General features: G+C 39.9%; 1 protein-coding gene across 12 annotated transcripts in view; it reads left to right on the forward strand.

Annotated features, from left to right (window-relative positions):
* Positions 1 to 27,634, forward strand: part of LOC111845163 (NACHT, LRR and PYD domains-containing protein 12-like) — a 90,883-nt gene that overhangs the window by 15,202 nt on the left and 48,047 nt on the right. For all 12 annotated transcript variants that reach the window (XR_011993123.1, XR_011993122.1, XR_011993127.1 and 9 more), the window contains exons 8-13: positions 6,853 to 7,101; positions 11,226 to 11,471; positions 18,621 to 18,794; positions 21,573 to 21,746; positions 22,066 to 22,239; positions 22,347 to 22,393. Coding sequence is in view for 3 of the 12 variants with exons in the window: in XM_072716767.1 (XP_072572868.1) it covers positions 6,853 to 7,101; positions 11,226 to 11,471; positions 18,621 to 18,794; positions 21,573 to 21,746; positions 22,066 to 22,239; positions 22,347 to 22,393 (1,064 nt within the window). In the remaining 9 variants the exon portion in view is untranslated. The remainder of the gene's footprint in view (positions 1 to 6,852; positions 7,102 to 11,225; positions 11,472 to 18,620; positions 18,795 to 21,572; positions 21,747 to 22,065; positions 22,240 to 22,346; positions 22,394 to 27,634) is intronic.

Raw genomic sequence — 27,634 nt, forward strand, 5'->3', positions numbered from 1 at the left:
CACGATATATTGTGATGCTATACATATTGCGATATATTGCAATATTCTGCAGTTCACTGAAAATGTAAAAATAGATCTGAAATGCAAGTTGCCGTGTATGATCTTGGTTGTCTTAATGAATCACATTACATTAATAATTCAGCCAAAACAACATAACTCAATTGAATTTTAACTTTATTGTCTTTGCATTTTAACACACTATGAACTAGTGGACACCAAAAACGTTAAGATAAAGTGCATAAGAATGAAAATAAGAAATTAAAGTGCCCAGTCAGTTATCTTAGGCTGGTGTGGTGCTTGTAGAGGACTGAACATATTAACTGTTCTTATAATGGAAATAAAACAGTATGATTAGAGCTGGGCGGTATGAACAAAAAATTATATCACGGTATTTTTCAAAGTTATATCGGTTTCACGGTATACGACTGTGTTTTTATAAAAAGTATGATTGGGCGTTTACCACATTTTACAAGATTTTACAGGACACATTTTTGTTATACGTTTTTGCATTGTTCCCACATGAACTATATTACTTTATTAGCCATTGCGCCTATCCGCTACCTTAGTTAATGATAACATCCGGCTAAAGTGTTTGTTGGCTAACTGCTTATAGATAAATGGCTAATGTTAAGGTGTGCGCCGGCCAAGTTAACATTTTTGATAAGTGTTTAATAGCTCAGTGTTGCTGGAACGCGAGCTTTACTGACCTCGCGAAATTTAATTCTTATAAAGACCGGGATGTCGGTCTTTAAGATGCTTCTCCAGGTTCAACGTGCTACTTGACTTCGTCGCCACATCTTTGTAGCACTGTTTGCTTAGAGGCTTATTGACATCCTTAGCCTTTCCATGCTCCTCTGCAAAATAATTCCAAACGGCACTTTTTTTTTTTTTTAAATTAAGCAGCTTGCGAAGTGCATTCAACTGCAGCATATGCCATGATCGGCCAACTCTGTACCTGTATTTTATCCAGCGCGAGCGCGTTCAGCGGCTATTGAGAGGCGGGGAGGGGCTGCGCGAGTGTGTGCATGCATGCGCGCGCCTGCGCTGTAGTGGTGCTGTGTGAAGTGTGGCGAATGAGGCGAAAACTGCACTGTTGGTATCAATAATGGTGAAAATGAGTATCTAATCAGATACTTATTTTAAATATCGATTAGTATCTGAGAATCAGTTTTTTTTTGACAACTCCAGTGTCAGCTATATCTTGCGTTTCTGATCTTTCGCTGTATATTTTTAGCAGTGCAGCAGTGAAAAAGGTCCCCCTTTCAGCAAAACATGGGAAATTAGTTGCCAATCCTCATTAATGTGGTGCGAGGTTATTGTAACGTAAGATTCAGTGGCTCGCAAAGTCCAGCAATCGCACGTAAGTGCCACTCGTGCTGGAGAAAGAAGAGGTTTTTTTTTACTACTTGCGTTACCTCCTCGTATACCCTGGGCACAGCTACCTCCGTGATGTTTTTCCGCTGGGATCACATAGCGTGGCTCCAGGGTGTTCCCAAAACGTCTGGTTGTATTTTGCATGATACTCCCCCTCGGAAATATCGATTTTTGGAGCTAGAAATTGATATAGTATATCATGAAAGGAATTACTTTGATATATTGATGTATCGATTTTTTTGCACAACCCTAGTGATTAATGGTGTATACCACATGTAGGCTCCAAAACAGGCATTAAACACTATCTACTCTCACCATGTAATCAATCACCTTAAAACTCTTAATGGTTACATCGTTTGTCTCAGTGGGCTAAGCCTCTGTATCTGTGATGGGAAGGTTGTCGGTTAAAGCCCCGCCTCAGTAGGACAGTCACATCCGTGGGCCCTTGATTGAGGCCCTTAACCCCCCCCCCCCCCAGCTCCATGGGTGCCGCTGCAGGTGGCTGCCTTTCACTGCCAAGCTTTCTCTCAGCTACATGTGTGTCATGGAGAGCAGGATGGGGTAGGCGGGAAGAGAATTATAGCAATATTAGCAATAATAATAGCTTTATTCATAATAATGATTATTATTTGGCAAATGGCTCTAAAAGCAGAAGCCTGACAAACACTGACCGTACCCCTTATGAAAGATGTTAAGATTTTAAGGTATAATCCTTGAATACATAAATAAATTGATAAATACTGTAAATTGTGATATTTTTTCCTATGTATGCCTCCATTTGGGGATTTTTTTTAACAAAATAAGCCAGTTAAAATCAGCTTCCCCGAGAGACGCTGACTGAATGCATAACCACACTCATGCCCTCACTGAAACCGACTATGGAAGGTAATGCAATGTAACACATACAGAACATTTACGGGAAATATGGTCCGTATGACTTAGGAAAATGTACAGTTTGAATAAAACTATAGACTTATAACCTGTGATAGACTTATGCACTATCAATTATTATATAACTGAAAAAATGGCCCAAATACATAGGAAACTGACAGGAGAACCTGTATTGTGCTGACAGCTGCCCAGTTCAGTAGATAGATCCAGTTGATATTCTGCACACAAAATCTTTCAGGATAATTGTGCTTTGAAATGAAAATGCCTGCTGTGTGCTTCATCACAGAGAATGTGATGACCATCAGAGGACTGGGCAGAATTAAAAAATGTGCCATATTCATTTTTCTAACTGTAGTGATTTAAGGTACTGCTGTGTTTAGCCTGTAATTCCCTTTGAAATACATTATTATGCTGACAAAAAGTTTGATTGGATATTTTGTATCACTATGATCAGTGATGTGTAGGATACATACCGGTCTGTGTATATAATAACAAGGCTCCTTTATCAGGCCCTGCATTAGCTGCTGGGGATGTTCACATCTCCTCCAATCAGAGTTACTTGTAAAGTGCAGAGTCACTTGGCAGAATGACGGCTAATGACAGCAGTGGAAGCTGTTTGATTGGGCTGAATATGTTACAGGAGGATCAGATCCATATTGCATGTGTTTCTGTCTACTCTGTTTTTAATTCTGGTTTTCTTGCCTGTTAATAAACTAGTATTTATCAGATATCAAACAGTTTTCTTTAAGAACATAAGAACACAAGAAATTTACAAACGAGAGGGGGCCATTCGGCCCATCAAGCTCGTTTGGGGAGAACTTAACTAATAGCTCAGAGTTGTTAAAATCTTATCTAGCTCTGATTTAAAGGAACCCAGGGTTTTAGCTTCCGCTACACTAGCAGGAAGACTATTCCATACTCTATTCCGTAATCTACACGCTGTGTAAAGAAGTGCTTCCTCAAATTTATTTCAAAATGTTCTCCCACTAATTTCCACTTACAGTATGGCCACGAGTTCTAGTATTTAAACTAATATTGAAAGCCATTTGGCTGAACAGCATCCAGACCCATTAGAATCTTATATACCTGGATCATGTCCCCCCTTAGTCTCCTTTGCTTGAGGCTAAACAGATTCAGCTCAGCTAACCTCTCCTCATAAGACATTCCTCTAAGACCAGGAATCATTCTCGTAGCCCTCCGTTGCACCTTTTCTAAGGCAGCAATGTCCTTCTTAAGGTATGGTGACCAAACCTGCACACAATATTCTAGGTGGGGTCTTACCAAGGAATTATATAAATGTAACATCACCTCCCTTGACTTAAACTCCACACACCTAGAGATATAATCCAACATTCTATTGGCCTTTTTTATTGCTTCCCCACACTGGCGAGAGTGGGACATGGAAGCATCAACATACACACCGAGATCTTTCTCGTAATCAGCTACCTTTATTTCAGTGGAACCCATAAAATATCTGTACTTTATATTTCTGCTCCCTGCATGGATTACCTTACATTTATCTGTGTTAAATTTCATCTGCCAAATATCAGCCCAGTCGCAGATCCCGTTGTAGCCTCTCTGCTGCTAGATCAGTATCTGCTACACCACCCACCTTGGTGTCGTTTGCAAATTTAACCAGTTTACTGTATATATTGGTGTCAATATCATTAATGTAAATTAGGAACAATAGTGGTCCTAAAATTGAACCCTACGGTACCCCACTATGAACGCAGGCCCACTGTGACATTGTGCCTCTAATAACTACTCGCTGCTTCCTGTCAGTTAACCAGTTTTCAATCCAAGCTGCCACAGTTCCTAAAATCCCTGCAGCTTTGAGCTTTAGCATGAGCCGTTTGTGGGGGACAACATCAAAGGCCTTCTGGAAATCTAAGTAGATCACATCGTAGGCATTTTTGTGATCAATTTCACTTGTAGCTTCCTCAAAGAACTCAGGTAGATTCGTTAAACAGGATCTACCTCTCCTAAATCCATGTTGGCTATCCCTCAGAATGTTATTTGCATCCAGGTAATCTACCATTTTCACTTGGATTATAGCTTCCATTATTTTTCCAGTAATGCTAGTTAAACTGATTGGCCTATAGTTTGCTGGATTACTTCTATCCCCTTTTTTGAATATGGGTGTTATATTAGCATGCTTCCAATCTGAAGGTACCACACCCGCAGATAACGATTTCTGGAATATTAAAGTTAAAGGTTGGCTAATAATATCCCTCATCTCTTTTAAAACTATAGGTAAGATGCCATCAGGGCCCTGTGATTTGTTTATTTTGAGTTTAGCTAGGCTTAGTACCACATCAGCTTCAGTCATACACATATTGGTCATAGACGACGCTGTATTCGTATTAATTGGTGGTAAGTTACTCGTGTTCTCTACTGTGAACACCCGTGAAAAATAATCATTAAACTCATTTACTATATTAATTTCATTTTCAATTATAAGGCCCTTACTATCCTGTAAATCAGCTTTTAGAGCTCTTTTGGAGTTAAAGTATTGCAAGAAACTTAGCCTCCAATGCAATTTTTCTTTCTACATCCCTCTTGGACAGTCTAATGTTATTTTTTAACTCTGCCTGTAGACTTAGATACTCCTGCTTAATTTTGAAATCATTAGTTATTTTCCAATTGTGTAACAGAGCCCTTTTCCTCTTGACTTTTTTCTTAATTTCCTTTAATTTCCCAACCACCTTGGTTGTCGTTTCCTAGATTTAGTTTTGCTGGAAACAGGTATGAAGTCCTCTTGCACTTGCAGCAATGTGCTTTTAAAAAAATTCCCATGCCTCTTCAACTGTTTTGCCATTTAACTCCGTCCAGTTTACAGTTTCTAGTTTCCATCTCATACCATTAAAGTTAGCCTTCCTAACACTGTATACTTTTAATTTCGACTTTGCTCTTCTGGCACTAAAATTTAACCATGTTATGATCACTACCGTCCAAAGGTTCTAAAACCTCTAATTGGCTTTGAATAAGTAGGAAAGTTAAAATGAGTAGGAGAGACCCAGCGGCCTCACATCTACAGGTCTGGAGGTTCAGATCCCGCCTCCAGCTCTGTGTCTGTGGAGTTTGCATGGTCTGCTTGTGTTTGCCAACAACAAAATCACTGATACATTTAAAATCCCCTGTTACTGAATGGAATATAGAGCATGTTCACACTCATGCTGTCATTCATACTGGCTCTGTAGACAAACAATCCTGATATAATTACTAGGGGTGCAACGGTACAGGTATCCCACGGTACGGTATGTACCTCGGTATTTGGGCCACGGTTTCGGTTCGGTTTAAATACAACACTACAAATAACACAAGAAAACAAATAATAACCTGCCTCTTATTTATGTATAAAATATCTATACATGTATAAAATTCAAACTTACAAAATGTAAACAAAAACACTTTAAAAAATGTTAAAGTGCCTCTTAAAGTGCTCTAAACACTCTATATTCCACTCAAGGCTCTGTGCTTGAGTCAAATCGTTTTCGATGGCTTTGCGCGCTTTGTCATAGAGGTTGGGAATTATAACGTCGCTGAAATGTGTACGGCAGGGCACAACATAACGTGGGTCAAGCGTTTTAATTAAGTGGCAAAACCCCGCATCTTCGACAACAGAAAAGGGTTGCAAATCTTTAGCAATGAACGTTCCCACTGCACGGGTTATTTTCTTATGTTTATTGGATGTGGCAGGGTATGTCTGTTAAAGCTTTTTCGATAGACGCTTGTTACCTGCAGTTACCTTTTCGTCTGTCCTCCGTTCAGGAACCGTTATATCAGCATGACTACGCTTGAGATGCTTAGCCATATTGCTCGTGTTTCCATTAGCGTATGGGACACGTGTTAGGCAATGTTTACAAACAGTGACATTTCTATTAACTGTTTTGACTCCCTGGTCGTTGTATTCTACAGCGAACCCGAAAAAAATCCATACTGGACATTTGTACGAAGCTGGTGCTTCTTCAAACTTCTGCCTCTCAACTGTTCCGCTAGTGCTGGCCATACTTGTTTGTTTTTCTTTTTTTCTGCGTCTGCATACCAAGCTGCGAGCTCAGCTCCAGTTACATCAGTGTGAGAGGGTGAGTGGGTGGAGCCACAACAGTGATTGGACATTAACTCACGGTGGAGGGCTTTCGCTCATTGGCGCTTACTGTTTAACTGGAGCCTGATAAGCATTAATCGCCATTTTCAAAAGGAAGTGCAAAAACGAAATACCGCGGTACACAAGGGCGTACCGGACCGTGCAGCGCGTACTGAACTGTCCGGTATTTTACCGAGTACCGTTGCATCCCTAATAATTACAAAATTATATTAGGCAGTGTGATGTATTACTTTGCTGAAACTATGGTTTGCTTGTAAAGTATAAAGTTTTGGACTAAAATCCACTGACTCCCAGTCAGTGATCATATGACTACAATTCCCAGGTTGCACAGTACAGTCTGCACACTGTGATTCATTTTGAAATAGAAGCTGTGCTGCTTATTATGTTGAAATCAAATGTTTGTGTTGATATTGTATATCAGTCCTGTTACTGATGTGTAGGGTGTGTGTGTCTCTGCTTTAACATGATTTCTTTTCCAGGCTGAATGGCTGTGATCTCGCATGGGAATGCTGTGAAGAGTTGGCTTCAGCGCTCAGATCAAACTCCTCACCCCTGAGAGAGCTGGACCTGAGAGACAATGACCTGAGTGTCAGTGATTGGGAGGATGGGCGAAAGAAGCCGGACTTTGCTAGACTGAGGGATTTACACCATAAACTGGACAAAGATTCAGAAGAGAAGCTGCTCTCTGCTGTACTGGGGGATTCACATTGTGAACCAGAGATGCTGAGGTCAGTATTACTGGGTTTTTGCTCACTGCCAATCATTTTCCCAGCTATTTTTACCAACTCTGGACATTTTGTTTGTGTTGGTGAGTATTAAATATCCACAACAGACCGACAGATTCAAAATAAGTACAATTTCAATCAGACTTGTGTACACTTTTCAGAACACTCTGGTATGGAAACCCTGAAGGGCAAAACACCAAGAAATTCAAAAACACGCCGGCAAAAGTGAAAACACAAAAGCAAATTCGAAAACAGACCAGCAAATTGAAAAACACGCCAGCAAAAGCAAAAACACGCCAGCAAAAGCGAAAACACTACAACATTAGCGGCACTGAAAACAGAAAAGGTATGTACTCATTAATCATCATGTGCTTGTTACTGATTGGTCAGGGAGCCCGTCAATCAGTGTCCCGGCACCTTACAAGGGTAATACATGAAGAAAGGGAAAATGTTTTGCCCATACTATGGGGGGTCGTTGGGGTCTTTATTAAGGTGCACCTTGTGCTTGAAGACATGCTTTCATTACATGAGCATGCAGAATGAAATGGCTCTTGGTGATTATGAACATGCAACTTTTCCTGAAGTTGAAAAAGTACATTCGGAACAAAGTCACGCATACTCTACATCAGGGGTGCCCAATACGTCGATCACGATCTACTGGACGATCGCAAGGGTAGAGTGTGTAGATTGCACTCCAATTTATTTCTACTGAACTTAAAAAAAGGTATAAAAATGAATGGGGGAGCTGGACCAAGTAAGAAGTCAAAAACCTACCACTTCCATACGGAATGGAAGGAGGAGTTTTTTTTTCACAATGTCATATTCAAAGTGCGTTTGCTTCATTTGTCAGTCTACCACTGCTATTCCGAAGAAGGGAAATGTGGAGCGATATTTTCGGACTGTTAATAAAAACTATGACATTAACTTCCCTCTGAAAAGCAAGCTGAGAAAGGTGAAGGAACTAAAATCCCAGTTCAATTCAAAAATACTTTATCCCAAAGGGAAATTATTCTTCTTCTTATTCTTCTTCTTCTTCTTATTATTATTATTAATAATAATAATAATAATAATAATAATAATAATAAAGCATACTTGGTATATCTATAAATAAATATATGTTTTGCATTTTTATAGTAGGTAGATCATTTTGACTTGGTCATTTATAAGTAGCTCGCAAGTTGAAAAAGTGTGGGCACCCCTGCTCTACATTAAGTCTCACTTGCTGAAGATGCTGTTGCATCTTGCCTTAAAAGGGCCCATTATTGATGGTAAGGAACTGTGGTTTTGATACACATTTCACATAAGTAATGATATCTCAGCGACAACTCAAAAACCAAAAAAAAAAACACAGCTTTTTTTGCTATTGAATTTTAAATATTTTACTCAGTTATTACATAGTAAATGGGGATGGAATATTATTTATTCACTATTTCTGTGCAGTTTATATTAAGGTAAATATAATCAGTCAAAATCATAGCCCCCCCCCCAAAAAAAAACAAAAAAAAAACCTTTGTTCACTTAAATCTAATATTGATCCCAGACACGCCCAATTTCAGTTTGGTTTGGTACTCATGTGACAAATCAGCATTTGTGACAATGAGGTCCGAAAGTGTGGATGATTTGACATGGAATGACCCCTCTTCTGACTCAATATTTTGAAAGCATCTGATAAGGCAGTTCTGCATTTGCTCCAGCCTGAAGAAAATGTAGTCATAATCAGCTGAGGAGGTGAAGGGCTGCATGTTCTAAAGTATCTGCAGCACTCTGAAGACACACTGGCGGTATACCAAGGAATCTACAACAGAAATGATAAATATGAGATAATACTACATGTCACTATAAAGATTTACTCATTGTAAAGCAAACTAGCTATTCTCTGCAAGGTGCAAAGGATAAAAAACAATAAGAAGAATGCAATGCATTCCTTTGCATGCCGTATTATTTCATGATATGGGGTATATGTTATTATGTACATAATCGTTAGAAGAAAAGGAGTCATGACTAGCAATTTTACCGTGCATTCGCTCCCTCCTCCATTGCGGCGTTTTTTTTTTTTTTAAACTTACGTGGCACCTTCAGCAAGCGAGACTTAATAATTGATAATAATAATAATAATAATTAATGTAGAGTATGCTTGACTTAGTTCTGAATGTATCTACTTTTTCAACTTCAGGAAAAGTAGGTTCGTGTCGCATGTTCATAATCACCAAGAGCCACTTCATTCTGCATGCTCATGTAATGAAAGCATGTCTTCAAGCACAAGGTGCACCTTAATAAAGACCCCAACGACCCCCCATAGTATGGGCAAAACATTTTCCCTTTCTTCATGTATTATCCATGTAAGGTGCCGGGACACTGATTGACGGGCTCCCTGACCAATCAGTAACACGCACGTGATGATTAGTGGGTACATACCCTTTCTGTTTTCAGTGCCGCTAATGTTGTAGTGTTTTCGCATATGCTGGCGTGTTTTCATATGTGCTGGTGTGTTTTCGCTTTTGCTGGTGTGTTTTGCCCTTTAGGGCTTCCGTACTCTGGCTCACCCCAAACCCTCTCAATTTCTCTCAGTCTCAACTGCAATGGAAACTGTTTGATTGAATTGAATATGTTACGGGAGGATTCAGATCCATATTGCATGTGTTTCTGTCTGCTCTGTTTAAACTCTGGTTTTCTTGCCTGTTAAGGAACTAGTAATTATCCTATATAAAATTATTTTCTTTAAATAAGTAGGAAAGTTAAAATGAGTAGGTGAGACTCAGCGGCCTCACATCTCCAGGTCTGGAGGTTCAAATCCCGTCTCCAGCTCTGTGTCTATGGAGTTTGCATGGTCTGCATGCAACTGATGCATTTAAAATCCCCTGTTACTGAATGGAGTATAGAGAATGTTCACACTCATGCTTAGGGTTGGGTATCGTTTGGGGTTTTTTCGATACCGGTGCCAAATCGATACTTTTAAAACGGTACCGGTGCCAAAACGGTGCCTGAACCGATACTTTACAAAAGCCACAAAATGATGGTGGATGACTCAAGAATACATTTTTATTGAACAAAAAATTGAATGCTTAAAATTGAACAATATATTAAAAGTTTAAAGTATATATGAATATATATGTAAATACAAAAAACAACAACAAAACATAAGCCACCTATGTAATGTTAATTTAACGTTACGTTAGCCTACTACTAACCTGCGGAAAGGTTGCTGTCGTCATCATAATCGGTGGACTCCTTTTTGCTACGGTTGGTATGACTGGGGCTGGGGTTATCCACACCGATAGTGCCAGCTGTTGTCCGCAAGCTGTCAAGCACGGTGCATCCCTCTGCTTTTAAATTTATTCCGTGTGCCCTCAAATGTTTCATTAGATTTGACGTGTTTCCCCCTTTACACGCAACTGCTGTAAAACATTTGCTGCACGTCGCGGTGTCAGAATCCTTTTTTTTTTAAATATAGCCACACTTTCGACCGTTTAATTTTAGGCATTTTAACGAAAGTTATTTAATTTAGCAAGCTAAGATAGCGGTAGACCACCTGCTGCCGTCAGAGCAAGTGTAACGTTAGTTGCTGCATTCACGCGCATCTCGGATGGTCTCATTTCCTGATGATGTCACGTACGTGTGTGTTGATGAATCTGATGTTTATTACAACTGTGTCATCATAGCTCCAGAGAACAAATATTTCAATCGACAGTTCAGGCATCTAAGCGGCACCGAAATGAGGCACCGAAATTCGCGTTCTGTTCGGTTCTGTTCTGTTCGGTTCTAACATACCGGTTATATTGGTACCGGTGCCGTATCGGCACCGGATTTCGGTACCCAACCCTACTCATGCTGTCATTCATACTGGCTCTGTAGACAAACAATACTGTCTAATTACAAAATTATATTAGGCAGCTTGACATGTATGACTTTGCTGAACTTATGGTTTGATTGTAAAATATAAAGTTTTGGACTAAAATCCACTGACTCCCAGGTTGCACAGTACAGTCTGCACACTGTAATTAATTTTGAAATAGAAGCTGTGCTGCGTATTATGTTGAAAACAAATGTTTGTTTTGATATTGTATATCAGTCCTGTTACTGATGTGTAGGGTGTGCGTGTATCTGCCTTAACATGATTTCTTTTCCAGGCTGAATGGCTGTGATCTCAGAGGGGAATGCTGCGAGGAGTTGACTCCAGATCTCAGATCAGACTTCTCATCCCTGAGTGACCATGACCTGAGTGACCATGACCTGAGTGACCATGACCTGAGTGACAATAACCTGCAAGACATTCCTAGACTGAATGCTTTACAACGTAAACTAGACAAGGATTCAGGAGTGAAGCTGCTCTCTGCTGGACTGGGGGATTCACACTGTAAACTGGAGATGCTGAGGTCAGTATTACTGTGTTTTTGCTCACTGCCAATCATTTTTCCAGCTCTTTTCACCAACCCTGGACTTTTTGTTTTTGTTAGTGAGTGTCAAATACCCATAACAGACTGACAGATTCAAAATAAGTACAATTCCAACCAGACTTGTATACACTTTTCAGAACACTCTGGCTCACCCAGATTATTACATTATCAACCTTTATTTAATGGAAAGGAAGAATGGAAGAATTACATTATTGGCAGTTACTACATTATTGGCTTCTACATGGTCTTCTGTTGTACAAAATCAGCTTTTTCTCGACATTAATTACTAAAAAGCTTGATTTACCCCAACATGTATGCAATAAGATTTTCAGTCTATGACTGACAATAAAGTTGTATCATATCGTAACATTCTAGTTTAGAAACCAGCTCACTGAACCAGCAAGCAGCATTTTTATATAAACTAGCCATATCAGCAGCATACCTAAATCACTTAAAATCATTATTTAATTGACATTTGTCAGTCAGCTCAAAAATTCTCTATCAAGATATGTACAGTGAGGGAAATAATTATTTGACCCCCTGTTGAATTCTTAAATTGACCCATTAATAATGAAATGAGAAGTCTATAACTTCACTGGTAGGTTTATTTTAACAGCAAAAGATAGATAGATCAACAAAACAAGCCAGAAAAATCATTATGGCTACACTGCCAGCCACATCGTTCAGTTACAATTTTTTTCTCAGATCGGATTTGTCTATCTTGACGGTTCACATTCATTAGTACAAGTGACCTGTATCTGACTGTAATGTGAACGCATCGGTCCTCCGAAACGTCACACATGCGCACATTGGTACGTTTTTACACAGGTAAAAAGCTGGTTGTAAAATTGCCACGTTGTGCGGCCATGACCGCTGCGCTGATTCGAGTCTTTTGCCTCCTTAAACTTTGACTTCAGGCTCTTTATTTTTCTTTGGCATTGTAGCCACGTTCGTGTCTGCGCTGTGCCATTTCTTTGGTAATATTTTCAAATACTACTCAATTACAATAGGTTCCTTCCAGTTTAGCTTGAACAGATTAATTTCCCCAAATATCAATTAAATCCCCACCTTCTCCATCCTTCCACTGACTGTTATCGCAGCTCTCCTCAATTTTTACCTTCCTGCGCTGCCGGTGCAGGCTGATGTCAGCACATGTGTATAAGCAAAGAGCCACATGAATTCCGATCTGAGCGTCACATTCAGGTCACATGGCCACGAATCGGATACGTATCAGATTTAGTACCAAATATGAAAGCGACACACATCTGATTTGAAAAGATCAGATTTGCGTGTCCACACAGCCCTGAAAAGATCAGATCTGTGTCACATTAAGGCAAAAAATCCGATTTGAGTCACTTCAGCATGGCAGTGTGAATGTAGCCTATGTAACCATTTTGCCAAACCAATTTGTCATTTATCTAGGGAAATAAATATTTCATCCCTTGGAACACATGCTTTAGTACCTGGTGGAGTAACCATTGTTGGCAAGCTCAACTGTCAGATGTTTCTTGTAGTTGGTCACCAGAGGGTATTTTCCGTATGTCGCTTAAATCCAAGATCAGATACCTCATCTTGGATGAGTTATTGCCAGTGACACTCATACGGGATAAGTCAGTTTTCCAAACCGAGCTGTGTAGTAGATTAGTCTAGCTGGATCTATTCATATGAGATGATTGCGCACCCGCACTGCTTGAAAAGCCCATATATATCAAGTCTAGAAAACATGATCAGCAAGTGTTTCATAGGCTGGTAGAAAATGATGAAAGAACGGGCGTATTTTTTCACACAAGCGGAGCAGGAGCTTTAGCTCGAGGACTATGAAGAATTTCAAGATTTAATATTCACAAGGGATAACACGGCAAAAGCAGCCCTATCCAGAAGACAGCTGGCAAAGAGTGGCCGAGAAATTAAACGCGGAAGTAGTGTTCATTGTACTTACTGAATGCAGCGTTATATTTCCTATGTGTCAGATTAATTATTATTTAATACAGTAAAATCGAGTTATAACGGACTTCAAGGGACATGACCGAACAGTCCGTTATATCCAGAGTTGCTGTATGGCCAGAACAGAACTACAGGACACCATTTACTCATGCCACACCCCAGCAGACACACTTGTGGTATAGATAATTATATTGTACATGTAGTAATCCAACTTTACCTGACCAGATGTGTGACTATTAATAATCCCACTACGTATATCTGCGCTGGATATCACCGGCACGCCGCGCGTCATGTAGGCAGAACTGCACATCCGTTATAGCCGAACAAAACTACAGCTAAAAGTGGCCCTGGGGAGCAAATTGTTTGTCCATTATAAGTGAAACTCCGTCATATGCGAGTCCGCTATATCCGATGCTTTTTCTGCATGTTCTTAAAGGCACACGGCCGGGACCAGCGGACCTTATCTGTTATAGACGATATTCCATTATATGCGAGTCCACTATAACGGGATTTTACCGTATGTCATAATTCCAGATCAAACGTAAGCACAATGAGAACATGGGAACAGGTTAAAGTGAGGTACAAGAATATACTTCAAACTGGTAAATTTTGGTATATAACTAAGTAAAGAATTGCTGACACACACACACACACACACACACACACACACACACATATATATATATATATACATACATACATACATACATACATACATACACTTATACGTATACTGTATGTATATATACTTCGCCTAATTTGACTTTGAATATAAGGTGCTAATAAATCTTTGGGGTACAATATTCCCCCTTGGCTAAAGCGCTATTTTTCGAAAAGAATTTCCTCCGGGAGCAATAAAGGATCTTGCCGATCGTGCAAAACCCTCTCTGTATGAAATTCTCTTCTTATATTTTGCGCACCAATATCAATTGGTCGCTCATTCATGAATGGCGAAACCATGACATTGGATTTCAACACACGGACACTGATTAAGTGTGTGACCTAATCCTTGTTTACGTAGAACAAACCTGTTCCGAGCAGGTTTGAGGATTTGGATGTGCTGCTATAACAACACATCCAGCAAGAGTTTCGAAAAAACAGACAGATACAGGATCATGCCAAATCGTCAACAAGTACGTCCGGCTAAACAAGTAATCCACATATGGAAAATACTCCCCAGGTTTGCACGCAGCTCAGCAGGAATTTTCATCCACTCCTCATTGCAGACCTCCTCCAAATCTTTAAGGATTTTAGGCTGTCACTTGGATACAGGAAGCTTGAGTTCCCTCCATAGGTCATCTATGGGATTAAGGTCCGGAGACTGGCTAGGGCACTCCATGACCTTAATCTGCTTCTTCTTGAAGCAGCTTAGGGTTGTTGTCTTGCTGGAAGACCCCCCCCACAATGCATTTTCAGTGCCCTGGCTGAAGGAAGGAGGTTCTCTTCCAAGATTTTACACTACATGGCCCCATCCATCTTTCCTTCGATGCAGTGGAGCCGTCCTGTACCCTTGGCAGAAAAACACCCCCAAAGCATGTTTCCACCTCTGTGTTTGACAGTAGAGATGGTGTTCCTGGGGTTACATTCAGCATTCTTTTCCCTTCAAACACAGCGAGTAGAGTTGATGCCAAACAGCTTGATTTTGGTGTCATCTGACCACATCACATTCTTCCAAGCCTCATTGGAATTATTCCGGTGTTCATTGGCATACTTCAGATGGGTCTGAACTAGGGCTGCAACAACTAATCGATTTAATCGATTAAAATCGATTATTAAAATAGTTGCCAACTAATTTAATAATCGATTAGTTGGGTCTACGTTATTATACACATAAGTACAGTGGCGACCTCCTAATTTGGGAGCAGTAAGCTAACCAAAGCCGCGGTGGCAGTAAAGTACCATTAAGCTGGATGCCGACCGCCATAAAAGAAAAAAGTAAATGCACATAAACGCCATTTACGCACCTTTTAAATTTACAAAACAGCTTTTACTCACCTTTTTTAAGATCACTAATGTTAATGATATAGTTACCCACCGTTTTTACTGCTGTGCATATAATTTACCCACCTTAAATTTCTTGTTACCACTACACCACTGCTTAATTTCTTCACGATAGAAATTTATAGTAATATCAAATGTTGTAGTACTCGACCAGTTTTTGAAGGTCTCGATCTTGTCTTTGAATCAGCCGTATTTGTACTCGTTCTTGTCATGGACTCGGGATTTTATTTCGAGACCATAACTCTGAGAATATTCTTATTAATGAGCCGTTTACTGTCGGATTGGATAACTAATAACTGCAACCAATGGCGTTACTGCCGGCCGCGTTACCCGCCCCGTCCCTTCACACACGCACATGTGTTTAAATGAACGCAGGGGAAGTCGTGGTTGTCAACACAATAAGCTATTATGGGGCTAGAAATGTGGCTACATATACCACAACGTGTTTACCCTACCATTCTATTAGGTGGGCGCCCCAAGTTAATTTTATTTAATTTCATTTTCTATATAGCTCCAGATCGCAACAGAAGTCATTTAAGGCTACCTTTCCGATAGAACAGGTTTATATCTTGTCCTTTTATTAAACAAACTAAATAGCCTTATGTTATTTATCTTATTTACAGTTCATCACTGTAGTATGCTGAAACAACCAGGCACGTTTTAAAACAAAATTTGCCGCCTGCCGTTCACGGGTTTTTCGTCACCAATCGTCTTATTTGCGTTGCTCAGTAATTTTTAGCGTAAGATGCGGAAAAGGCTTTTTCTTCGCAATAAATGTTTACTTTATTTGTCCGTAATAAATGCAGACAGACTCGCTGGCGTGCTCTCTCCCCCTGTCATATATGTGTATCAACATTAAATAACATTAGACAATTATTTAATAATATTCTTAGTAGCAGCAGCGGTAGTCTGTGCTTTTACATTAAAAAACTGGAGTACTGAATACATTATCTAAAGCACCATGCTGGTTGCACTTTATAAAACAAGATTTTGTGTATTTCATTATGTTGATTCAGCTGCTACAAATTATTAATTTTTTTTGTATACTCTTAATGTAGCATACATTTGTTTTTTATGTGAGTTGCTGGAAACAACTTTTGTACAAAGACAGACTGGGTTATTAAAAATTGCTGGAAATCAAATTGTTTTTTGCCCCCCCCCATCCGATTAACCGATTAATCGGAAAAGTAATCGACAGATTAATCGATTATCAAAATAATCGTTAGTTGCAGCCCTAGTCTGAACATGGGCCCTCATGAACAGGGGTACTTTGTGAGCACTGCAGGATTTCAAACTATAACTGCATACTGTGTTACCAATAGTTTTCTTGGCAACCGAGGTCCCTGCTGCTTTGAGATCATTAACGAGCTCCTCCCATGTAGTTCTGGGGTTAGCCCTCACTGTTCTTAAGATCATTCATGCCGCACAAGATGAAATCTTCCTTGGGTCCCAAGATCCAGGGTGATTCACAGTTATTCTGTCTTTCTTCCATTTGCAAATAATTCCACCAACAGTTGTCACTTTCTCACCAAGTTGCTGGCTGATGCTCATGTAGCCCATTCCACCTTTGTCAAGGTCAACAGTCTTGTCTTTGACATCCTTAGACTGCTCTCTGGTGTCTCTCATGGTGATAAGATTGAAGATCTAGAAAGGTTAGTGACCAAAGAATACTCTTTAAACAAAGTAATGTCATTAAATGTGAATGCTGGCTTGGTATCTGTTAATACTTAAGTGCTACTGTTAATGTGCTAATTTATTGCTGACTTGTAGGGGATCAAATACTTATTTCCCTATAAATGACAAATTGATTTGTAACTGTTACATAATGTTTTTTTCTTGTTTGTTTTGTTGAAAATCTATCTTCTGATGTTGTAATAAACATACCACTTCTCATTTCTTTATAAATCAGTGAACTTAGGAATTCCCTCATTGTATATAACTAAGTAGAGAGAGCACTGCGCACCAGTCCCCTGTTTACCCCAAGTCCAGTAGTCTTTGCAAAAGCAGATGAGTCTGCACAGTGTTAAAAACTGCACCAAAATTAAATTAAATCCGTGCATAGACCTTACGCAGGAAGATCACCAGGGCAGTGAAACCAGAGAGGATATTCATAATTCAAGCTAATAAAAATGCTAAAGCTAATTTAAAACTAGTATAAAAATTATAAAAATGAATGACACTATTAAAACATAACAGATAACAATAGAAGAGGGTGAGACAACCAATGTGAGACAGGGGGTGAGCAGCAGGCCACGCCCCCAGAGTGTCAGATTAAAAGGTGAGCCTCAGTGACTCTTGCTCATACACTATGTTAGAGGGAGTTATATCTTTTTAAACAAGCAGCCGCTAAACCCCTGAGAGCCGACCATCACTGCTGGTCTCTCCCTTACTTTAAACAGCTAATTACAAGCAAATATAGGGCCATTGAAAAAAATATTGGTAACGCTTTATTTAAAACAGTCATATAAATGCATTGTAGATGCCTTCATAATGCATTATAATGGTTAGTATAAGAGTTAAGGATGCTTTGTACTGCATTATGAAGGTATCTATCATGCATTTTAGATGAGAGCTTCGTAGAGGATTCATAATGCATAAACATGGCTATAATACGTTATGTCTTTTTATAAATATTTATTGCCATGTTTATATATAATTGTCACGATCGCAAGCTGGCGAGCGGGGAAGCAGGCGAGTGGAGCCGTGAAGACGGACAAACGGGGTTTATTTAGGGAGCTAGAGGCACACGGCAAGGAACAATACATAACACCACAATGACGGATCTGGGGAATACTGACTGAGACATGCACTAAATATACAGGACAAGTCAAAAGGAACAGGAAACAGGTGATGACAATCAGGGATTAACACAAGGTAATGAGGTGGGCGTGGCACACACAAGGATCCTACGGAGCTGGGCGTGACAATAATACTTTATGAATGTATTATAATGCATCATGAGGGTGCCTATAATGCCTTTATTTGACTGCTTTAAGTAAAGTGTTACCAAAATGGTGTGATTTGCTTTCTGCAGGCTGTCATGCTGTAGAGTCACAGAGGAAGGCTGTTCTGCATGGCTGCACTCAGCTTCTCATCCCTGAGGTGGTTTGTCATGTGGTGGGTGCAGCAATGCGCTGTAATCAGTACATGCTCCTTACCTCTTTTTTTTCTGTCTCTCTGCAGGCTGTCAGGCTGTAGAGTCACAGAGGAAGTCTGTTCTTCCCTGGCTTCAGCTCTGAAGTCAAACCCCTCACACATGAGAGAGCTGGATCTGAGCTACAATCATCCAGGAGACTCAGGAGTGAAGCTGCTCTCTGCTGTACTGGAGAATCCCAGCTGTAAACTAGAGAAGCTGAAGTGAGTACAGAATATGCATTTTACCACACAGAAACTAGACATTAAGAAAACCCAGAATGCATTTCACCAGAGACATATTAAACAAACACAAAGAGCTTCTTTTTTCTGTTCTTAGATTCTTGTATCTCAGAAACTTATCAGCATTCATTCCAGGTTAGAAATAGTTAAACAGTGAAACAGGAAATAGCCATTCATTCTTAATGCATGCAAATGATTTGTATTGGTTAGCTGAGTTAACAGGATTAAAAAATAATAAAATAAAAATCTGATGGTAATATTACAATGAAACCTATATATACACACTCAGTGACAAAAGAAGTTAAACAACTAGGCCAGAGGTCGGCAACCTTTTTAAAGCAAAGGGCCATTTTATCCTAAATGTCTGACCCAAGATTTTCAAAGATTGGATTAAGGATTGAGAAGAGAGTTTGAAATACAATTTCATGCGATATGGGTATATATGCATTTAACACAAAAACAAAACTTCAAGTACTTTTAAAAAAAAATTAAGAAAAACAATTTCATGGGTCATCTTAGTTTTAAATCACTCAGAAGCGTAACAGCGCAAAGGTGACTAACATCACAATATTGTAATGGTGGGTCGCTGAGCCATGTTCATAATAATTATACAGCAGAGATAGTTCCGGGTTTAATCACCAGATGGCGTTTATTACACCCGTAACTGAATTAACACGCACTCAGACTGCCCACCGTGCTCGTTGCCCCGTTTACTCCTAATACACACGGTGGGTGCGCGCACGCACACACATACATACATACATACAGGGCTGTGGAGTCGGAGTTGGAGTCGGAGTCGAGGAGTCGGAGTCGGAGACAATTTTGGGTACCTGGAGTCGGAGTCGGAGTCGGCAAAAAGTTAACCGACTCCGACTCCTACTAAATTTAAATGGGAATTAAAAAAGTAAGTTGAAATGTCCCAATTCACAAACAGTCATAATGAACTACTTCTCTGCTGTAAGAATAAAGGCCAATGCATGCAGTGCATAATGTTACCACAAAACGAACATGTCAAGTAACCATGAAGCATGCTTTTCATTGACTGTATGCGTCACTATATGGGATGTAATGCACAGGTAAGGTGCGGCACTGCTTTCCATTGTGTCGTGTTCCACTGTTACAGGGAACTGTGAACCTAGCCTAAAGCCCCCCATACATTTACAGATGCACTGCTGATTTTTCGGCCGTTCAACGAGTCATCACGCGTCAAACGCCTGAAAAATCATCTGGTGTGTTCTCAGCTCCGTCGGCTCCCCTTCGCTATGCGCTACCCTTGAAACCTTGTTTTCATTGTGTTTGTCTTTAATCTGGCATTATAGTAGAGTGTTGGCTTCCTAGCCAGTACTTCTGTGGTGAAATGACATGTATGTTGCCTTCCTTTCCTTCAATGGATGTAGAAAATACATTAGCATAGTATATACATACAGAGGAGTCTGAGTCGGGGAGTCGGAGTCGGAAGATTTAGAAACTGAGGAGTCGGAGTCGGAGCATTTATCTACCGACTCCACAGCCCTGCATACATACACACACAAACACTACGTACAACGAAAAACATTAACCACTATACATGGCATAAGACATCTGATTAAAATTTTTAACGCAATTAATCCATCTGCGGCACAGAATGACTCAAAAACCCTGAAATGTTTCTGTCAACCCATTTTGGGCAGTTTTGGTGCATTCCACTTGCCCTTGGAACTCATATTCCGAGTCGGATTCCGAGTTTTGAAGCCGGAAGTGATGACATGCACGCTCCCGTTTCTCAGAGATCCGTGAAATATCTCGGAGCAGTACAGAGGACCCCGAGTTCAGAATCCAAGATGGCTGCGCCCTTTATCAACAGAAGGAAAAGTTGTAGTTTTATACTGTTTAAGCACTACTTCTCATTTGTGGCTCATTAAATCGGTCGCACACACTATACCGTCCAACTTATCTGTGAACGTGTTGCTACGGAGTTTTATACATAGAGCACCGTGTGTAATGTGTTATCAACTGATATTGCTAACAATGGCAATTAACCGGGCTAGAATTGGATTTCATGATGAGTCTGATTTTTTGTCGGATTTACGGTAGTTTGGGCTAATTGTGAGTGAACGAAGGTAAAGACCATTTAAACTGAGGTACCTTAAATCGAACAATTTGTCCGGCTAAGCAAAAAATTTTGCTTTTTGATATGGGTTTATGGTATTGCACTTCTGTGGCAGATGGAATGCATCCTACTCGTGTTCAAGATGTTCAATAAACATGTTAAGTGCATATATATTCCCGTTTTTCTTGAGTCTGTTTGCTCATGCAAAATTGAATGTGATTAATATAGATTAAAAATGAAGGCTATTTAATTGTGATTAATCGAAATTAATCCACAGCAACCCTGTGATTAATTTTAATCGTTTGACAGCACTAGTTAAGACATGAAAATGTGAACGTGTCTATCATTCTGAGAAGAGCCGTAGCCGCAACCTCATGCTCAAAGAACCGCATGTGGCTCATGAGCCGCATGTTGCTGACCCCTGACCTAGACAGAGTGGTGGAAATGAAATGAATCTGCATGTGACTATTGCAATGATTATAATACCCATAGTCCGACTGATGCCAGTCATCGAGACACGGTTGTAGAGAGTCCAATACCTGTATCTGGATGGCAGGCGCAGATGCCATGGGGTTCTGTAATGCAATTCAATGTTTTACAAAAATTTGTTCCATTTGCATTTAATATACAGTGCACCAGTGTAAAAAATGGTTGTGTTTAATTTTCCTTAGGTTAGACCGATGTGGACTCACAGAGAAATGCTGTGAGGCTTTGGCTTCAGCTCTCAGATCAAACTCCTCACCCCTGAGAGAGCTGGACCTGAGTGACAATGACCTGCAGGATTCAGGAGTGAAGCTGCTCTCTGCTGGACTGGGGGATTCACACTGTAAACTGGAGATACTGAGGTAAGTATTACTGGATATTCCACATTGTAAACTGGATGCTTGTAATGGTGAGGTGATTTATTGGAGAGCTTTTTTCTGTTGAGGACGGAGTGGTGGCTCTGAGGCTTGGGATCTGTGCCAGCAACTGCAAGGTTGCTGGTTCAAATCCCGTGAAACAAACCTCACACTGGTCCATTCGGACTAGTTTGGTGCTGAGATATCACCTGCTGCATGGCTGCACTCAGCTTCTCATCCCTGAGGTGGTTTGTCATGTGGTGGGTGCAGCAATGCGCTGTAATCAGTACATGCTCCTTACCTCTTTTTTTCTGTCTCTCTGCAGGCTGTCAGGCTGTAGAGTCACAGAAGAAGGCTGTTCTTCCCTGGCTTCAGCTCTGAGGTCAAACCCCTCACACCTGAGAGAATTGGATCTGAGTTACAATCACCCAGGAGACTCAGGAGTGAAGCTGCTCTCTGCTGTACTGGAGGATCCCAGATGCAAACTGGAGAAGCTGAAGTGAGTACAGAATGTGTGAAGGTCCCTGCAGCAGACACACACATGAGAAGGATGCAGCAATTAAATAAATGGATATACAGTGTTGTGTCTATCTGCTTCTCCTATAGTGTGATCCACGGTGGAGAGTGCAGGATCAGACCAGGGTTCCAGAAATGTAAGTTTGTTACCATTTAAAAAATAAAAAATTAAACACCATTAATTCTACATTCAATGTTGTGCATGAAATGAGCACTGTTCGTTGAACACGCTCATATTTTTGGTTAACGGTGGACTTAACAAATCAGCTTGTGACTAATCGATGTGACCATGAGCGTCATTTACTCTGGCAAATAGGCATAAAATTAAGTTTCATATGGTGATATAAAATTTGAAGTATTACAGTGTCCAGTGGTGGAAAATAACAAAGCGCAATTACTTCATTACTGTATATAAGTACATTTTTATGGGCTGATATTTGTGCCACTAGAAACTGAATATGAATTTTGTATATTTGAATCTGCAGTTATCCGCATTACAAAACTGAATCTGAATTTAATAGTTTGAATCTGAATTCCAGTAACTCGAAATAGCATTTATCCTACCTCGAAAAATTCAGTTCGCTAATTCAATTTCAATCTAGTGAGACACACATCCGGGTCCTTGAGAAAAAGTAATCGACCGCAGATTCACAACGCAACTCATTTCCACGTTTACGACAGTTCTGCCGGTCGGGGTAAAGAGGAGGCGTGTGCCGGGGTGTAGCAAGTGCAAATGCGGGATCATATACGTAATAAAAATTAAGCAGTACCGGCGCACTGCTGTATCTTAATCTTTATCGTATCCACCACTTCTCACAAGTTGCCAGTACTCTGCTACTCAGAGACAAGCGTCACGCGAGAGTGGCGGGGCACCGCGCGCCGTACCGTCAGTGTTGTTGAGGCGCTTCTGTTGTTCCCAACACCCCCGCCGCCATACTCACGGTCAATACAGTAGCGACACTTTTATTTCTCCACTTCGAGCACTGCTTATTCAGATCACCATATTAAACGCCAGTCCAATTGATGCTTCCGGTTATTAGCACAGTACACAGAGAGCGCTGTAGACATGCAGCAGACCAGACGCAGAGCACTTCAAACCCGCTTTATAACTTTACATTTACATCGATACAGGGGTATGTGTATCGATGCACTAGTGTTGTGTTTTTTTCTTCTCCGCCAATCAGGAATCAGCCGCTTGTGTGGATCTTCAGATTCTGCCTTTATTGCCACAGTGAGGTTACAGCCAAGGCTGGACATCCTGCAGGAGTGTGTCCAATACTGTTTTACACTAATTTTTATACATTTTCTTATCGTGTAACAATATCTCGTCACTTAAGCATCATCATTTCTTCAACCATTCCCCATCGTTGTTTTCTCCCTTGATCCACACCCCTAGATGAGTTTGTCAATCATCTCTTTTACTATGTGGTCCCTCGGCTGAACATAATGATGGCATGACCATGTCTAGTTGTGTTTTTTTTAAATACCCAGCCGTGAATTTTTGCGAATCCCTTTCTTCAGTAGCAAACCTTGCATCGGTCTTTGTCAGTCACGTGTCTGCACTGTCTAACACGCCCCCATTCGCCATTTTGAGTGTATCGCAGATGTAAACACATTTGCTTAATATTTCATATTCAGTGTTTTTTTCTCCACAAAAATGTAATGTTTTATGTAATCAGTTATAGGCCATTTTCATTACCAAAACACACTAGTAATGCAGGTGTTTAAGAAAGGAAAAGAGTCAAGAACAAAACAAAAATGTCATTGCATGGACATTGGTCATATTTACATTCTCTATGCATTATGAAGTGCTAAATAATATTCCATACTCAAATAAAATTAATACTGATTTCCGCCTCATATCGGCGAGATGAATATTTAAAAAAATATTTAGCATAAACACTGCTAGAAAGCCACATGAGATGAACAGGCGAGCCATAACTTAAACTAAACTAGAAGTAAAATTCATATCCCTAGCTAGTTTTGCGTTAGTCTACCATATTAACATAAACTAGCAGTGCCAGAAATCGTTCATTTAATCACATATACTACCATATACTAACCAGACGTATGGTTAATGTTTATGTTATCGCTCGTGTATATAAAGCTTATTCTCATATGTATCATAAGGTAATGACAAACCTACGAATCCAGCATTTGTTTTTCTGACACCCCGGCACACGCCTCCTCTTTACCCCGACCTGCAGAACTGCCGTAAACATGGAAATGTGAATCTGCGGTCGATATAGAAAATTCATATTCAGTTTCTAGTGGTGCAAATATCAGCCCATACATTTTTCACATATCTGTACTTAAGTAGAATTAGTTGTGGACACTTGACTTTTACTCTACTACATCTTACAGCAAATATCTATACTTTCTTCTCTACTACATTTCTACTAAGCGTTGCGTTACATTTTACAATCACATTGCTGTTTTTCTAATCGGATGATGACGGAAAGGTAGCGATGAGACAGATAATACTGAGGTTTTGGAACTTTTCTCGTCAAAGTAAAGCCCAGTGACTCGAAGCAGGGAGTAGAGGTTTCGAATCTTGTGAACTCTTAGAAACTTTTATAAAAGCGAGCTGAAACCTTTGAGCATTATGTTTTGTCTTTTTTTTTTTTTTGTGGTCGGAGAGATTGTAGTACAAACTGTATAGCAACCAAACACCACCTTTTGATGCTTTATGGAAAGTGGCTCTGGAAATAGCAGGAGGTGATGCTCGGATGTTTGTGATTAGGCTTATTGGTGAATTGTGAATAGCATGTCATGACAAAAGTGTTAAAATCTGCATCCTGTGGCCATTAGCTGGACAGTTTTATTTAATAACACACACATATAGGGCTTTGCGGTATGACCAGAATCTCATATCCCGATACTAATACACATGGGTGTAAATTATGGGGTGGGTGAGGGTATTGTAACCCCCCCCCCCCAATAATCATAACCAGCCAATAAAACCCCCGCTCCCCCCATGTAATCATATTGTTTTGAAAAATGGGTGGGGACCTCGACCCCCCCAATATTCAAAGTTATGTCCAATACATATCACAAAATAGCACATTTTCTGTAAATTCAATGAATAAATGGCTCATATAAAATGACCACATGGAATGACCATACAAATGTACATCTTAGTACATTTTGAATTATTTACTCGACAATTAAAAGGTACTTACTGATATTTCATTATTTTTTTCCTTTTATCTAGAACCATTGCACTCATTTCCAATTGAGCATGTAAGGAAATTTAAGTTATTAATGTATAAAATATAAAAAGATAAATGGAAAACCATTAATTGTTGGGGGCATGCGCAGTTAAGATCAGGCAGCACTGTGAAATGCTGTGCAGTGTACGCATGCGTGACACCTACTGTGCATGCGGCTGCAAATCGGACAGTGACAACTGGGGCCTTCACGCAAATTTCCTGCTTGCATCCATGCCATGTATTAGTGTGTGATTTTTGACACAACAAAATAATAGATACAATATATGTTTTCTATTCTCACATGATATATATTGTTGAAATTGCATGCGTTAAATTTCTTTTTCTGCTGTCATTGCTGACACTTTATAAGCGGCAAATGGGAGCCTTATTGTAAAGTGGTACCCAGGTCAGACATCACTCTAATGCAAGAGACTCACCTGAATGAGGAAGAATCTGAGAAACTAAAATGGGGATGGATTAATCAGGTCTATTCTAGTACTCAAAGCAAGGGGGTTAGTGTACTCATTAGGAAAAATGTGGACCTACTGGTTTGTAAATGCCATGCTGATCAGGAGGCTAAATGGGTAGAACTTGAAGCTAAATTGCAGGCAGTGTTGGGAAGATTACTTTGGAAATGTAATTCGTTACAATTAATCGTTCTATTTAAAATGTAATAGTGGTTTCAATTACTATATGAAACTAATTACTAGTGCTGTCAAACGATAACATTTTTTAATCAGATTAATCACAGGGTTGCTGTGGATTAATTTCGATTAATCACGATTAAATATAATTCATTTTTAATCTATATTAATCACATTTCATTTTGCATGAGCAAACAGACTCAAGAAAAAAGGGAATATATATGCACTTAACATGTTTATTGAACATCTTGAACACGAGTCGGATGCATTCCATCTGCCACAGAAGTGCAATACCATGGACCCATATCAAAAAGCAAGATTTTTTGCTTAACTGGACAACTTGTCGGATTAAAGGTACCTCAGTTTAAATGGTCTTTATCTTCATTCACTTACAATTAGCCCAAACTACCGTAAATCCAACAAATAATCCGACTAATCCATCCATCCATTGTCCAATCCGCTTATCCTACTGGGTCACGGGGGGTCCGGCGCCTATCCCGGAAGCAACGGGCACGAGGCAGGGAACAACCCTGCACAGGGGGCCAGCCCATCGCAGGGCACACTCACACACCATTCACGCACGCATGCGTACCTATGGGCAATGTTAGCAACTCCAATTAGCCTTAGCATGTCTGTGGACTGTGAGGGGGAAACTGGAGTACCTGGAGGAAACCATCCGACTAATCATGAAATCCAATTCTAGCCCAGTTAATTGCCATTGTTAGCAATATCAGTTGATAACACATTACACTTGGTGCTTTATGTATAAAACTCCGTAGCAACACATCCACAGATGAGTTGGACGGTATAGTGTGTGCGACCGATTTAATGAGCCACAAATGAGAAGTAGTGCTTAAACAGTATAAAACTACAACTTTTCCTTCTATTGATAAAGGGTGCAGCCATCTTGGATTCTGAACTCGGGATCCTCTGTGCTGCTCCGAGATATTTCTCGGATCTCTGAGAAACGGGAGCGCGCATGGCGTCACTTCCGGGTTCAAAACCCCAGAATCTGACTCTGAATACGAGTTCTGAGGGCAAATGGAATGCACCAAAACTGCTCAAAATGGGTTGAGATTTCAGGGATTTTGAATCATTCTGCGCTGCAGATGGGTTAATTGCGTTAAAAATTTTAATCAGATTAATCATGATGATAGATTAATCCGTGTTAACCTGTTAATTTTGACAGCCCTACTAATTACATTTGATTACTTTTTGATTACTTTTCTAAATTATGAATATTCTCAACTGTTAACCATTTTGAAATTTTGTAACCTGGTAGTGTTTACCTTACAGCAGTATGGAGCAAACTCCTTTCAATACATGAAGTCATAACATTAATGTTACATAAAATATACCTAAAATGTAAAAAAAAAAAAAAAAATGTTAAAACTCAGCCTTCAGTTATTAAATTCTAATGTGTATTCATAATATAAACTGGGAGTCAAAACAAGAAACTACGAGTGACGCCTTCAGGATTACATTATGATAATTTTATATACTTGCGAAAATAAATGGTTCA

This window comes from Paramormyrops kingsleyae, chromosome 9, assembly GCF_048594095.1.
Source record: "Paramormyrops kingsleyae isolate MSU_618 chromosome 9, PKINGS_0.4, whole genome shotgun sequence".
NCBI lineage: Eukaryota > Metazoa > Chordata > Actinopteri > Osteoglossiformes > Mormyridae > Paramormyrops > Paramormyrops kingsleyae.